Raw genomic sequence first — 15,458 nt, forward strand, 5'->3', positions numbered from 1 at the left:
TGATCGCGCTTGCTGAGTATGTGTCCTAGGCAGGTATGTCCCTAGCCGTAAGTAGCATTCTACCGTCACCCAGAATGATGCCTCAATGCAAATAGAAAATGATTGACTTTAACATCTGCCTTAGTATCTGGTGTCATTCAAAGGGGATCCAGTACTTGACAGCCTGGGATGACATGACTGACAAGCCACGATGCTTTGCCACAGATGGCCTGCACCTGTCTCCCTTGGATTTCAGGCTCTTGACAAAGGTTCTTGCCTCCCCCATAGTGCCTTTTTAGGCAATGCCATGAGGTCAAAACTACCAACATGAAAATTTCATCAAATCGTAAATTAGAGGTCTTGCTGCTAAATGCTAGGAGTCTAAACATCAAACTGCACTCATTGCAAGCATTCTTAACCCTGGAAGAAACTGACATTTGTGCAGTCACAGAAACCTGGTTCAAAGCTGCGGAGAGCACCCCAGCCATACAAGATTACTCATCTTATCATTCATTCAGACCCCAAGCCGTGGGCAGCAAAACAAAAGGAGGTGGAGTTGCAATATATATAAAAGACATACACACCTGTAAGCTGGTCAAACAGTATGATGCTCAGGAAATACTCCAGGTGCAGTTAACAAATGACAAGACCCCTGTTCAAATCATAGCTAGCTACAGGTCACCAATTCAGTCTCAAGATGCCCACTCCACCTATCTGGACCTCTTTGAATCTATCAAGAGTTAAACCTTTACCCTGATCCTGGGCGACTTTAACTATCCAACCATAGACTGGAAGAAATACTCATGCCAAAACACAAGTGCCCAGAGATTCCTTGATTTCGTCAGTGCAAATGCCTTGGACCAGTTGGCTGACACCCCCACAAGAGGTGAAAATATATTGGACTTGGTATTAACCAAGAAGAATAACCACTGCAGCATCCCTACAGTGTCATCATCCTTGGTAATATCCAACCACAAAACAGTCACTTATGAAGTCATCAACTCCCCTGACCACCCCCCCCCCAGCTAGGGTCAAACAAAAAACTTCTCCAAAGCTGATTACAACCACCTGTGGGAAGATATAAACAGCTTCACAGCCCCCTCTTCCTCCACTGAAACTGGCACATATGTCCAAACTTATACCAAAGTACTATATGAGCATTTATATAGCTGCATGGAATCAGGAATACCAGACAAGACAAAATCCTCCACCTCAAGGAAGAGTAAATATGTCGGGTGGACATCTACAATAAATAAACTCCATAATAAAAGGAAAAAAAACTGCTGTCCAAGACAAAGAAGGAGCAGGTGTCTGATTGGAAGCAATCTCTCCATAGCTTGAACAAGCAAAGAAGAGCAAACTTTGAGTCCAAACTGGCCACATCCACAAAAGACAATCAAAAAGCTTTCTTCACACATGTCTGCAATCTCAAGGGAAGCACCCAGATCTGCTCAGAACTGGTGGCCAAGGCCACCACATACACAAACCCTGTAGATATAACCAACCTGCTGGCAGAAAGGTTCAACTTCACTCCCCTGTCCCCCCATCAGTAAAATAGGACATCCCCAGTACCTGCCATCCTCCCCGTATCTCTAGGGGGCAATTCATCACTGCCCTCTCAAAGGCAAAAAATATAGCCTCTATGGGACCCAATAACATCCCAGGTTGCATCCTACATGAACTCATGCAGGAACTTGCAGCCCCATTAGGCACCCGATTCAACCAAAGCCTGGGTACCAGCTTCATCCCAGCTGAGTGGAAGACAGCTACTGTCATCATTTTGCACAAAGATGGAGCATCCACCAATCCAGGAAATTATAGACCCATCAGCCTAACTAGCCTGATCTGCAAGGCCATGGAGCGGATTATCATGGACCTCATTAACAAGGACATTGGCAACCTCCAGACACTTGATCCCACACAGTTTGATTTTGTCAAGGGGAGGTCATTCCTGTTAAATTTGGTCAACTTCTTTGAGACAGATACCAAGGCCATAGATGAGGGTAAGACAGTGCACACCACCTACCTTCACCTGGCCAAGCCCTTAAATACGATTCCCCACTTGGGTATAATAGATAAACTCTCTCAACTAGGCATCAATCCATATGCTACCAGATAGGTAGCAAACTGGCTCACTGATAGAGCCTACCTAGTCAAAATAGGGGAAGCCAACTCAAATAGTAGACCCGTCACAAGCAGTGTACCCCAGGGATCGATCTTGGGGCCTCTGCCATTTGGAATATACTTCTCAAAGGTGCAGGCCAAATCTAATGGGCATGACTGGCTAAGTTTGCAGATGACTGCAAACTGGTTGCTGTCATCAATTCCCCTAGTGATGTGGACATCCTCCAAGAGGGTCTCACCCAAACAAATGACTGGTGCCAGAAACATGGCCTCAAACTGAATGCCAAAAAATGTGTCATCATCCCTTTTGGGGAGAATGATGATCCCACAAATTATCACATTGAAAATAAGGCACTAAGCATGCAATCAGTTGTAAGAGACTTGGGAACCAAGGTTGATAGCAAAGTGGCTTTTGACCACCATATTGCCTCCTTTGTACGGAAAGTTTTCAATATGGCCCACCTCATTAGTAAGGGTATCTCATCCAGGGACAAGGTGGTCATAACATTCCTGTATGTTTCCCTTATAAGACCGATTATTGAATACAATGCCTCTTTCGGCATGTACCTCATAAAGCACATGCAGCAGCTGGAGAGACTACAGAGATTCCTCACCCAGAGAATCCAGGGCCTCAAACATCTACCCTACACACAGGTAGGCTAAAAGCCCTGTCTCTGTACTCAGTCTCCTACACACTCCTCAGAGGTGACCTCTGTCTGGCATACAAAGCAATCTCAGACCCCACCCTGATAAGACTGCTGCATATCCACAAGTCAAGCTCCACTCGAATAACCCACACACAAGACCTCAACCTGGTCTGTGACATCAATAGGACTTGTTGGCGGGACAGATTTGTGTCCAAGAGACTCCCTCTTTTGTGGAATACACTCCATCTCCACGTAAAGCAGAGTACCTCATTAAACCTTTTTAAGCGCAACCTGGATAACTGAATGGGGAACAAAAAATAACACCCCTGGGATTCCACCTATGTCCCTGCTGGACAGTGGCATAGAGTGCTGACTTATTGGAACATGGGATAAATTCTTGGTTAAGGTTGTAAGGGCCTCAGGGCCAATAGACTAGTAACTTCCTATGACCCTATGAGAATGTTTATAAAGTGTCTGTCTCTAGTGATAGCTTATCTGCAGGCCTTAAGGCGTTCATATATTTCCTTATTTATCTGCAGGCCATAAGGCATTCATATATTTCCTTATTTAGATGAGTACCTTATTTTTACAGACTCTTTTCTAGGCTGTCAATAATCTCTTCTTTTTGTCAAGAATCTCCTTCTCATCCTAAGATTTTGGTTAAACCTAGGAAAATTATCCCTCATTCATTTTATAGGATGGCATTTGTAGGCAGTCTCCTGGATTTATCCTTCATGATGGCCTTTCTTCCTCAGAACAAAGTAGACTTTTACAAGGAACAGTTCTTGATATTTTCCAGTCAGACTTGCACAACAGACAGTGTCTATCTCAAAATAATAGGATTTATGACATCTACAATTCTCATGATTTCTGTAGCCATACTACTTATAAAACAAATTCATTGGTTCTTCAAATCAGTCAGTACCATCCTGCCAGATGCCAGCACTGAGTTTTGTCAAAAGGGAAATTCACTAGTGGGTTCACAGGTTCATAAGTAAATACCAGGCAATCAGTCTGCAGACTGTTTCTAGCCTACCCTATAACCAGAGCTCAAAATCAAACCATGTGCCTTGTATCTATGAGGTAAAGACCTTAACCATTATGCAAATCCTACCCCAGAGTGAATTAGTTATCCCTCAATCTATGTCTCCCTTCCCCAGTGTGTACTCATTCTGTAACCAGGGACTCATCAGATTTTGTATGGGGAGCTGTGTCCAAGGGAGTTAAGGTAGAAGGTCTGTGGAACCATCAGGACAAAAGAAGCACGTAAATATCAAAGAAATTATGGCATTATTAAATGCTGTCAAATCACTAACCCATGTCTGGAGTTTAAAACTTTGTTAGTCATCACAGACAACAACAGAGTCCTGTGGTACAGAGGGGAACCGGACCTTACACCTCTTGCAGATTAGTAGAGCTATCCTGGAAATGTCCCTACAACTCAGTCAATCTCTACAGGCTCTTTACATTCTATCATAACAGAATTACATGCCAGACAAGCTGTGCAGGGCCAGGACAGACTCCCATGAAGGGAAGTTATATCACAAGAACTTCTAAGAAATCATTCTCCTGTGGAGAACTCCTCAGATAGATCTGTTTGCCTTTATTCACAACAGACAGTTAAAGAACTTCTTGCTACAGGACATGTCGCAAAAGGGCCTGGGAGATGGATGCCTTTTCATTCCTATGGACTAAAATGTTCCTGAAAGTCTTTGTCTTTCCACTGATGGCCAGTGTCCTTTTAAAGATCCAAAAGTACTCTCCAATAATAGTACCAGTAATCCCCTTTTGGCCCAGGCAACAATGTTTCTCTCGTCTTTTGAAAATGGCTGAGTGCAGTTATCACAAACTTCCTAACAGGATGGACTTGCACAAAACAGGAGTTCTATGACCCACTCCAACATTTAAGTTCTTCAACTCATAGCCTAGACGAAAGAATTTAAATACCTTTTAGTCACAGCTTTTCCCTGAGGATGTGTTACGAGTATTAAAGGACTCTAAGAAACCTGCTGCTAGAAAATCATATATGGCTAATTGGAAAGCATTTTCTAGTTGATGCCAGATAGTGAACCAAGACTCTTTTAAGACTTAAAAACCTTTGGTTGTACAATATTTATGTGAATTTTTTCCTCTGGCCTTTTTTATCCTTCCATTATGATCCATCCTTCAGCTGCTTCTGCCTGTCTGACTATGGATCCCCCTTTCTTTTTAATCTCAAGTGATAAAGTTTCTGAAAGGAGTACCTCATATTTGTCCTCCTAGAAAGTAGGTAGCTCCTTTTTGGTAAAACTTACATGTTTTCCTTTTAAACCAGCTTATGACAGTGATTTAAAATTCTTATCTTGGAAGGTAGTGTTACTTATTGCTTTGACTTTTGCAAGAAGGGTATTTGAGTTGCAGGCTCTCATCTAGGCTCAGCCCTATCCTATCTTTCATAAACAGAAAGTTTCTTTGAGAACCAACTCTTTCACTCTAAAAAGTCATTTTAGTGTTCACTTTAAATCAATGCATCCATCTTCCTGTATTCTTTTCAGAACTAAATAAATAAATAAAAATAAGAGAGAGAAAATTCTGCACGCTGGATGTCCACAGACAAATCAGGTACTACATGGACAGGACAGAGGAATTCTTTTTGAAAAGGGGTGGACTTTAAAATTATTCTAGAAGCAGCAACTTTGTCTTCTCATAATTTTACCATGCACTACAAAGGTTACTTGTTTCTTTAGGGCCAGGGAAGGGTTTGCTAGAACCACTCTTCAAAGGCTCTTAGTCTCCGATCCTTCATCCTTCTCACTTTCTTGTTTGGCTCTGGTATTCCTGCCATATAGCTTAGGCTACTACAACAGTGATCTAATGATGAACAAAGTGCAGTTGTGTAAGTAAGTTTAGCATAACAGTAGATGCTTGACTAGATCACTGTTGCAGTGTAAACATCCTTCCTCCTTGTTGGTTTATGCGTGGGTGGGTTTTATATCTTCATCTCTTGATCTTACCAGGGATCAAGCCTACCGTGTTTCTGAGGAAAGAAAGTTCTGATTTTTGGCAACTGTATGTTTGCTTTTATACTGGATCACTTTTGAGCTATAATGAACATACAGGCAAGTGGAAGGTGCCCTATAACTTTGGAAGCTGACCGGGTGTCCGATCTTTTTCAGGATATGTCCTATATAGCTTACACTACTGCAACAGTGATCTGTTCAAACATCTAAGATTATGGTGAGTTTACTTACATAACCGCAGGCAAGTAATTAATTTAGATGAAGAAACAATCTAATGTTAGGACATTGGGAGAGTGTAGCATCACAACAGAGCACTAATTTACATTTTACATTTCACAGTGTATACCTGTTCAGTTTACAGTATTGCACTTTGAAGGTTGGAAAATGCTCATCTTGAAATTTGTGGATTTTTTTCAGTGCAGTTAGCTGCACCTATTTGTGTGTAAATGTGTACTATGTCTTAAAAGATCCAGGGTATCAAATGTTTGTGAAGGATTGTAATAATGCAATAGATAGGATTGTGTATTTCTCTCTCCACATGTTTAGTTCGAGAGACTGTACATACATTTGCTATATTTAAAATCTACAATTCCCATTTCAACTTGTCAAGAGCAAATAAATTGCATAAATTAATTAGATTTCACCTCTTATCTTCAGGGACCACCAGTTTCTTCCGATTCTCATTATTAATACTGGTTACAAAGGTATGGATTTTGTTGCATCTTCGTCCCAGAGCCTTTCTGTTTTTGACTCTCCCTTTATCTCCTGCAGTTTCTTTTATTGGGATCAGTTGTCTTAGATGAGCAGCAGTTACTTGTGACATTTTAATATTTTTAATACAGTGTTCCTGTTAATTAACGTCTTGAAAATCATTTTTTTTTTTTTTTTTTCAGATTCCTGACTTTGGCCTGGAATCAAATCTCTGTAGTAGAGAACCTGAAGACCTTGTATCGACTTGGGTTTTTAGACTTGTCATATAACCTCATCAAGCATCTCAATGTTGGTAATGGAAATACTGCAGCTACTTTTTTCCCCTTGCTTTATGACTCAGAAGTGGGAAGAGAAGAGTAACATTGTTCAATCCCTTACCATTGCTATCAGGTTTTGGTAAAGAGCATAGTGTATGTTCACTGGGGAAATGTTTTCTTAACTGATGGGTTAGTAATATGATGTTATGCTTTGGGCTTTAGAAGTATTGCAGTAATTTTTGCTACTATCTGGCTATGCTCAACATTACTACTTATTTACATACACTAAGACACAACCTCTTAATCTATCTCAGTTGCAGGTTGGGTCTGATGGCTGGCTCATTTTACAGAGCTAAGCACTCTTCCCCCTCAGAGGGCTGATCTCATTTTACCTTGGTCATATTTGCATACCTTGTATATAGGTGTCATCTTTAGCTATTTCTTGCTGCATTTGTGAATGCATCAGTAAAGTGCCTCACAGTTCATCAGTCCAGGCCTATAACTAAGAAGTGAGCAGTTAAGCGCCCTTTTTTGAAACCTTCATTAATTCATTGCATTGCAAACCTGTATGGTGATTTTTCAGTCTAGATGTTTTGGTGTGTAGTTTATTCACTCCTGTGGAGCTCTGTTAGATTGTACTGTAATATTTAGTAATTGCATTGTGAGACTTCTAAGAAAAACAAAGCAAAAAAAAAAAAAACAAAGTTATGTCCTCACATTTCAGACAAATGTTCATACCGCTAGAGCCATAAAGAAATGTAAATGTCAAACTGTTCAGCATGAACAAATCTTTACAGTGGTAGTGTTCATTACATTCTTAGTCTTAAACAGAATGGTATAAATCATAATAAACACTCTATTAGTTTTGTAATATTTTGTAAACAACATTGATCAGGCAACTGTCCCACAGTGCCATTTAAAACTAAGCAAAGGGAGAGTGATATCCCTATAGTTATAGTTGAGGAGGGCCACTGCCTTCATAAAAAGTCGGAATCTAAAAACGGTCACCCCACAAGTTCCAAAATCCTCAGTTGTACCCCCCCAATCCAGATTTCTTCTAGAATGCTGTGTCTTGAAAAGTTGGTTGCCCCTGGCCTCCCTCCCAAGAATGAGCACATCTGGCTGAGGATTTTATACAGTTCCTCCTTATCCTGCAGTGTGACATGCCTTCTGTGTCCAGTCCAACCTCCTAAAATGAAGAGAGAGAGGACCTGTTTGTGAGAGATTCAAACTCAGATGGTTCTGATGAGAAGGAGAGACTGGACTACAAGTCGTATATGTCCCCCCCTTTGACTTATGGCACAGACACTCTGGCATTTGTCTGTCCACTAGAAGACCTTATTTTTGGGAAAGCCCTTTCACTTATGAGGAATCATTTCTAATGGCAGTCTCATGAGGCATCTGTTTCCAATAAGAGATACCTGGGTCTTCTAGATATAGAGCATCTCAAGCCTGTATTTATATATATATATATATATATATATATATCTCAAATCAAAGAACCGCTTCTGGATATCTTTGAAGCTACTTTACTGGAGCTAGACTCCTAATACCTTGTCCCTAAGAGACACAAACTATTCTGTAAGTGTCTCATAACTTTAGGTACACACACACACACACACACACACACACACACACACACACACACACACACACACACACACACACACACACACACACACACATTGTGGAGCTAGATACTGTGCCCCTGGAATCTATGGAGCTTTAGTGGCTCCTGAATGCAATACTCTTCCCTTGACAGATTTTGGAAAAAAAGTTTGTACTTCATCTACACAGGCTTTTAGGATTTTGACTTGTCAGCCTCTCATTCTAAAATACCAGTAACTTGCCCTCAAATGGCTGCAGGATATTTCTGAAATTTGGGATAAGACATGAAAGAATTCACCTTTCAGTCAAATACAAACTTATCAGCTGGACAATGGGATCTGTTATCAACAGACAATTCTGGCTGAGAAAGTAATCCTTGTATGAGGATGTGAAGGCATAGTTCCTACTTGCCCCATTGGATGGGGAGATGCTGTTTAGACCCACATCCTATGATGTCTGTTCAAAGCACTGGCAAATAAAGGAGTCTGTGGGCATATCTTCCACACATTCATTCCCCAGTACAACAGAAAGTACCCCTCCAAAACAGCCCTCTTAACATAAGGAGGGGGAAGGTAAACAGCCTAAAGGTAAGAAGGTCACTTAAATGAGAACATGGAGCAGGAGAAAGATGGAAGCCTGGTGGTTCTCTGGGTCCAGCCACTTACCCCCCCCCCTCCCCACACACACACAATGAGCAGCTTTGACTGTTCCAGCATCCTCCTGGCTCCCCTCAAGAAAATCCATTATAGCCCTTGAACTCCCTCCATCTACTCATGTTTCCAGGATAGTGGGTTCATCTGGCCTCTTGTTGACACCAATTGGCAGATATTACTACAGATTGTTGGGTCATATAAATAGTCTCCAGAGGGTACAAACTCCAGTTTTTACTCTTTTAAAGTTCCTAACCTGTAAAACTGCCCTCCTCTTTGCAGCTGCATCAGCTAGAAGTGTATCAGAACTTCATGCCTTGAAAATCAAAAATCTGCATATAATACTTCAGAATGGTAGAGTAACACTGTGTACTATTCCCTCTTTTATGCCAGAGGCCATTATTGAACTGGTCTGAACCAAGCTATCCATCTTTTTATCTTTTTCCATAATCCTGAAAACAATGGAGAAAGAAGTTTGCACTTAGACATGCATAAAAAGTTGATAGGACAAAGGTTACAGAAAAAAAACAGAACAGCTGTTTGTCTCCTTTGCAGAGAAGAATCCATGACTTCCATTGGGAGAACAAACTATTTCAAAATGTGCATCATATTGTATTAACTTTTACTACAAAATTAATAGTGGGACTTTGAAGGAGAAGCTTAGATCACATTTTTTCTACAAGAGGAACAACAACAGCCACTACTTTTCTCAAATCAAATGTGTTTGTGCTCAGAATATCTTAATGGCAGCCTCATGGTCCTGTGTCCACACCATTTTAAAACATTATAAGCTAGATGTAATTTCTAGGGTTCAACTCTGCTATACTGAGGGGCACAATACACATTTCCGCTGTGCAGTAATCCAGCCACCCTGCTTATTGGACCAGCTTTGGGACTGCTGCAGTCATAACCTAAGAGAATGTTCCACTTGAAGAACATAGTACGCTTGTGAAGGCAACATCAGTTGCTTGATTGTTGTCACTGTCACAGTCCTGTTTCTCCTCTGATGTTAGGTTACTGGAGGATGTCACATAAATATCATGAAAAGGGAGAGAGTTATGGAGAGAAAATCTGTGAATAGTGACTAAAAGAACTGGAACTTTTGTTTTCCTGGAAGCCAGAAGAGACAGAAGGGACATGATATGAATTAAGATAATGTCAAAGAGATATGAAATGATCAACCTGAGTCTGAAGGGCAGAAGGGTAGGAGAGGACACAGGCAGCAAACTTAAGGAACTAATTATTCAGGGAGAAGGTAGAGGATAGATGTATCTCATTCCAGAATGTGCATTCAGGAGACAGAAGGGAAGTAAGGTGTTGATGATGAAGAAATCGATGTAGAATGTTGCATTCATTAAAATGGCAGACTAAAAGTTTCCATTTGCCAATAAACAAACAAATTAAATTAAATGACAAAGACCACTGGTAAGATCAGTTCTCAGCATCTCATACGGATGGGGGTATTTGTCTTATGTGACATGATATCCTCACTGATGCCATGAGCTTTATCCATCCACTTCTTTTCCTGAGGATGTCAAGGCAGAAGTCAAAATAGTCTCAAATAAAGAAAAGAACAAGGAGAGCAGATTATAGTGTGTAGAAAAGAGCATGTGTGCTGTGTCTTTAAGAAGCATATCAAGGACTGAACGTGTATATATAAATAAAAAAATTCTGTCTCCTGATACCAAACTATCCTTGGCACAAGCCTAATAACTTCCAACTCTCCTCTATGGAGCCCCAGTGCTTAACTAACCTTCAGTCCTGCTCCCTGTCCAAACTGGAACAAACTTATATCAAGATCGCAAAATTTGCAATTAACTAAAGCTAATTCAACACACCATTGCCTCACTCTAAAAATCTCCACTGGACCAAACTTCCCCATCAACTCAAAACATCTCAACTCCATATGACCCACTTCCTCTTCAATAGCCCTAATGCCTGTCCCTCTCTCTCCAATCTAGCTACTTACTATATTCCTTCCCTCCCCCTACGTAATGCTGACAAATCCCTTCTCCAAACCTATAACTCCAGAATTAACATTGGTAACCTTCTATATAAATCCTCTGTAACAAAATTCTGGAACAACCTGCCTGACAACTTAAGTTGCTCTACTCATACCAACCACTTCAAAAAAGAACTGAAGAACTTCTTCCTTAATACTTGGCTCTGCCCCTGCCATGACCCAACCAAATCCAGTTTCTACTTGCTATTATCTATTGTATCTCTATCTTTAATTTTATGTCTACTGGCTATGTTCACTCTAGCCAAATAAACAATAAACTCTATATGGAAAGTATTTCATTTTCATTATTAAATGTACTTATTCATTACTTAGTTTATCTCTTGTACTACAGTATTTACATGTGTTTATTTTTTTAAGAATTGTCTTTTTACCTTGTTGTTTACACTTATGTAATACCAATTTGTAATTGTCTGTATTGGAGCTTTTCTCCTCAGGTCTCCACTGAAAATGGGCCTGTGCTCAGCTGGACTAACCTGGTTAACAAATGTGAAATAAATCAATAAATAGGCACATGCTATACTCAGTGCCATTTTGAAAGTGCAGCCAGAGAGTGAGCATGTGAGAATGAATGCAGTTAGTTGTATATATGTTACCTAAGTTAAAGTTATTAAGCTACAATTGTGATGTATTTATACAGAATAAAGCTGCTTGAACAGAACCCACAAAGACTCGTCTATTACATGCTGACTAGATGAGCAGCATGGTGTCAGAACCGAGATTTCAGATTGATATTCAGAGCCATGAGGTGCAGAGATAACAGTGAAGGTAAATTAAGAGAAAGGAGCAAGAAAAAGTGTCAGAAAAGAAGCAAAGGTAAAGAAAACTTGCACAAACAGTTTAATGTGAAGTTGTTCTATCTCATCGTTCATTCTTTACTGATGGGTTCGGAGCCAATCCTCGGCTCCAACTCGGCCAACTGCAAAAGCTCGAGGTCTTCAACCAGATCAAGGCCAACTCCCTATCCCGTGATGCACCCTGATCTTCTCTTAGATCTCGTTTGCTGCTGCAACTTGATCACCAGCTCTGGCCCGTGAATAACTTTTCTTATTTCAGTACTATAGCTTTAGTTTTTGGCAAATTTGGTTTCCCTTCCTCCAGCCTCATCTTTTGGAAGAACCCTGGATCCAGTTCCGGATCTGTTGACACATTCATCAGGGGCTCTTCATTCTTCACTTCATTCCCTCAAAATGACAGCTTGGCTGCTCCAATTCCCACAATAGCAAGGATTTACAACCTCTCAACTGAGGCCCAACATATTATAACATCCTCTCGTAAATCATCTACCAGAAAGTTATATCTTAGCAAATGGAAGAGATTTTCTTTATGGGCCTCTCAGAATGATGTTGATCCTTACCTAGCTCTGATCCCATCCATACTGGAATTCCTAACTAAACTTTTCAATGAAGGAGCAGCTGCAGTTACCATCAGAGTTCAATTAGCAGTGATATCAAATTTTCATTTTGGTTTCCACGGCTCTAATGTCATGTCGCATCAACTTGCTAAAGCCTTTCTTAAAGGTGCCATTCATTTGAGGCCACCAATCAAAGCTCCAGTCATGCCATGGAATCTAAATTTTGTTCTATCCAGAATCATACTATCCCCTTTCGAACCAGCCTCGTCCTGTTCTTTGAAATTCCTTTCATGGAAGACTATTTTTCTGATAGCCATTACTTCTGCTTGGTGGATTTCTGAGCTGTAAGCCCTAACCACCAAACCTCCTTATCTGATTTTCCATAATGACAGAGTTTTGCTCAGAACTAGTCCATCCTTTTTACCAAAAGTTTGTTCAGAGGCAAATCTTAACCGATCTATTGAGTTGCCAGATGTTCTTCGTTCCACATTGCTGCAGTCCTTACTATTGGGTAGTCCGCTGTCCAGTCGGCCCGAATCAGAGAGTATAAGGCTGGCGTGGGTCAGATTAGGATCAGACGTCCGCCAGCGTCCAGGGGTACTGCGCATGACCGACGCCATATCCAGCGTCTTTTTGCCGCATGGCGCGATGGTCCATGCAGAAGCAGTTTTGCGTGTTTGCAGGCTGAAATATTTTTCGTTTCGGATTCGAGACGAATCAGAGTTAAGTAAGTTAGTTTTTGGGTTTTTTTTTTTTTTTTAGTTTTCTTGCCTCAGTATTTAGTCGTGAAAAGAAAAAAGTTTCAATGGGAACATGATACCTGGTGGGGATTACCATACCTTGTATATACCTTTTTGTGGCCTGGAGCACGACGTTGTTATGCCGCTTGCCGCCACTTTAAGCGATTCTTAATTATTATTAAAGACTGTGCCAGGTTAGCCAGGTTGTTGTGCTGTGCCAGCAATTATAAAATGCCCCGCTGACGCCCGACGCTTCGGTGGCCCAAGAAGCGCAAGGACAACCAGAGTCCTGCAGGGTTGATGAACCGTTCTTTCGGATCGGTTCTTTTAGAAGGCCCAGTGGAGCTGAGGTTCTTTGCCAAGAGTTTCTTTACTTAGAGGTTAGAGAGACTTTACTGAGGTAGGATGGGCTCAGGCAGGAGGTAGTAGTCAGGATTCCCCTTCTCAGGAGGTAGTTCCTTCCTTCTCTTCAAAAGGTAAAACTGTTCCTCCAAACTTTGCCAAAACTTGCTTTTCTGTTGCTTCAAAACTTAGCATTTCTTTGCAGGTGCCTAGCCAAGTTATGCTTAGATGAAATATTCCCAATTTACTTAAATTGGAAAGAGTGCCTAATCCCGCCCTCTTAAAAAGGCTGGAAGGATACCGAGTAGGATTGAATTGAAAGTTTGCAGGAGCTTCCTGAGAGCTGATGCAGAAGATTTATAGGAGTATCCTCCTTATTCTGATTCTGATGTTCTGATTTCCCTCACAAGATCTCCTCCTCCTGATTTTTCTTTTCATCACGAGATGTCTTACATTCCACTCCTACAAGGACTCCATGATTCTATTTCGATTCCAGGAGAGACTCTTATTTCCATTGCCCCAGCATAGGCCCCTGGAATATACCTCCTGCTCTGATTTAGTGGGAGAAGATTTTTTGCAGAATTCCTGCCTCCTTCTGATCTTTTTGCCCCTGCCTCCACTGTGTGTCCTGCTAGGTGGCCTCTGTTTCTGAAGCTCTAAGCAATCTTTTAAGAGTCCTAGGGCAGACCCGAAACCTGTTCTTAGGGTTAACCTTAAAAGGATAAAAGGTAAAGTGCTTTTTATACTGTTCTAAAGAATAAAGGGGCTTTGATAGATGGGAAGAAAAAGTGTGATAGATGGGGAAAGAAAGTGTATACTTCTTCCACTTTAGCCATGAAGGCACATTGTCAAATCTAACTTCACAACTATTTCACTTTCTTGACTTGAAACATGAGTTTTGAGAGTAGGAAGTTGTTGGATTATAAGTGTAAAGATCTTGGATCACTAAGCAATGTGGCTTCATAAGGGTAAGCATTGCTTGGTTGAGTGTAGTTGGCGGCTGGAGGGTGGCTGCCACTTCTGCCTGTGTTTCTGTTGAGGACTTAATGTAGCTGAGATGTTTTTGGATCAGGATTTAGCTGAGCATGTTGTGTCGGATCGTTTCTTACGGATGTTACCCCAAAATAAAGGGGAAAAAGATTTGCACACTTTTTAGATGTGTACACAGGCAATTGCGTTATTTGCAACTAAGGATATGAGGTTATATGCTGATATTTTTGTATATATCTTTTGTATATATTTACATATATTGTTGGCAGGTTATTTTGGCCTTGTCTTTTTTCTTCTTCTTGACATCTGGGCAAGAAAAGATATGAATGACGTCGGTCCGGGTCATGCGATTAGCCATTGATCGCCACGCCAGTTGCCTAAGCCTTCTGCCCCTGCCAGCCTTATACCTATACTCTGGGGAGCGGCGACAGCACCAGCGGACTACCCAATAGTAAGGACTGCAACAATGTGGATCCTCGAACATCTACATTTAATACTTTTCTTTCCCCAGTACACAAATAGGATGGAACACATGCTGGACAAACTTGATGTTCATAGACAACTACGATTTTATGTAAACAGAACGAAACAATTCAGGTCAACGGATCAACTATTCGTTTCCTTTTCAGAGTCAGAAAGGGTGCCTCAGTGACAAAAGTAACCTTGTCAAGGTGGCTATCGGATTGCATTTCCTTCATTTACAATTCACAAAATGCCCCCTTACAACAAAAAGTAAAGGCCCACTCTACTAGAGCTATTTCGACCTCCTTTGCCTTTTCTGCGAGGTTACCATTAGACTCTAGCAGCTATCTGGTCAACACCTCATACCTTTATCACTCATTACAAAGTATACAAGGCCTCCAAGTACAGGGCATCCTTTGGTTCCACAGTTCTGAGGAATATACTCCCATAAGCCACCCGAGAAGATGGTGCTTGGGACGCTACCCATCAGTAAAGAATGAATGGCGAGATAGAACAACTTCATATAAAGAAGTTATGTACTCACCATAACGTTCCATGTGAGTTGTTCATCTTGC

The 15,458-nt window shown here is 41.0% G+C and overlaps 1 protein-coding gene across 1 annotated transcript in view; it reads left to right on the forward strand.

The window, feature by feature from the left end:
- LRRC46 (leucine rich repeat containing 46) overlaps positions 1-15,458 on the forward strand; it is an 805,439-nt gene that overhangs the window by 380,678 nt on the left and 409,303 nt on the right. Inside the window, exon 5 of the mRNA XM_044062285.1 lies at positions 6,643-6,752. Within this exon, the coding sequence (XP_043918220.1) occupies positions 6,643-6,752 (110 nt within the window). The remainder of the gene's footprint in view (positions 1-6,642; positions 6,753-15,458) is intronic.

This window comes from Protopterus annectens, chromosome 2.part1, assembly GCF_019279795.1.
Source record: "Protopterus annectens isolate FY-2018-M chromosome 2.part1, PAN1.0, whole genome shotgun sequence".
NCBI classification, from domain to species: Eukaryota; Metazoa; Chordata; order Ceratodontiformes; family Protopteridae; genus Protopterus; species Protopterus annectens.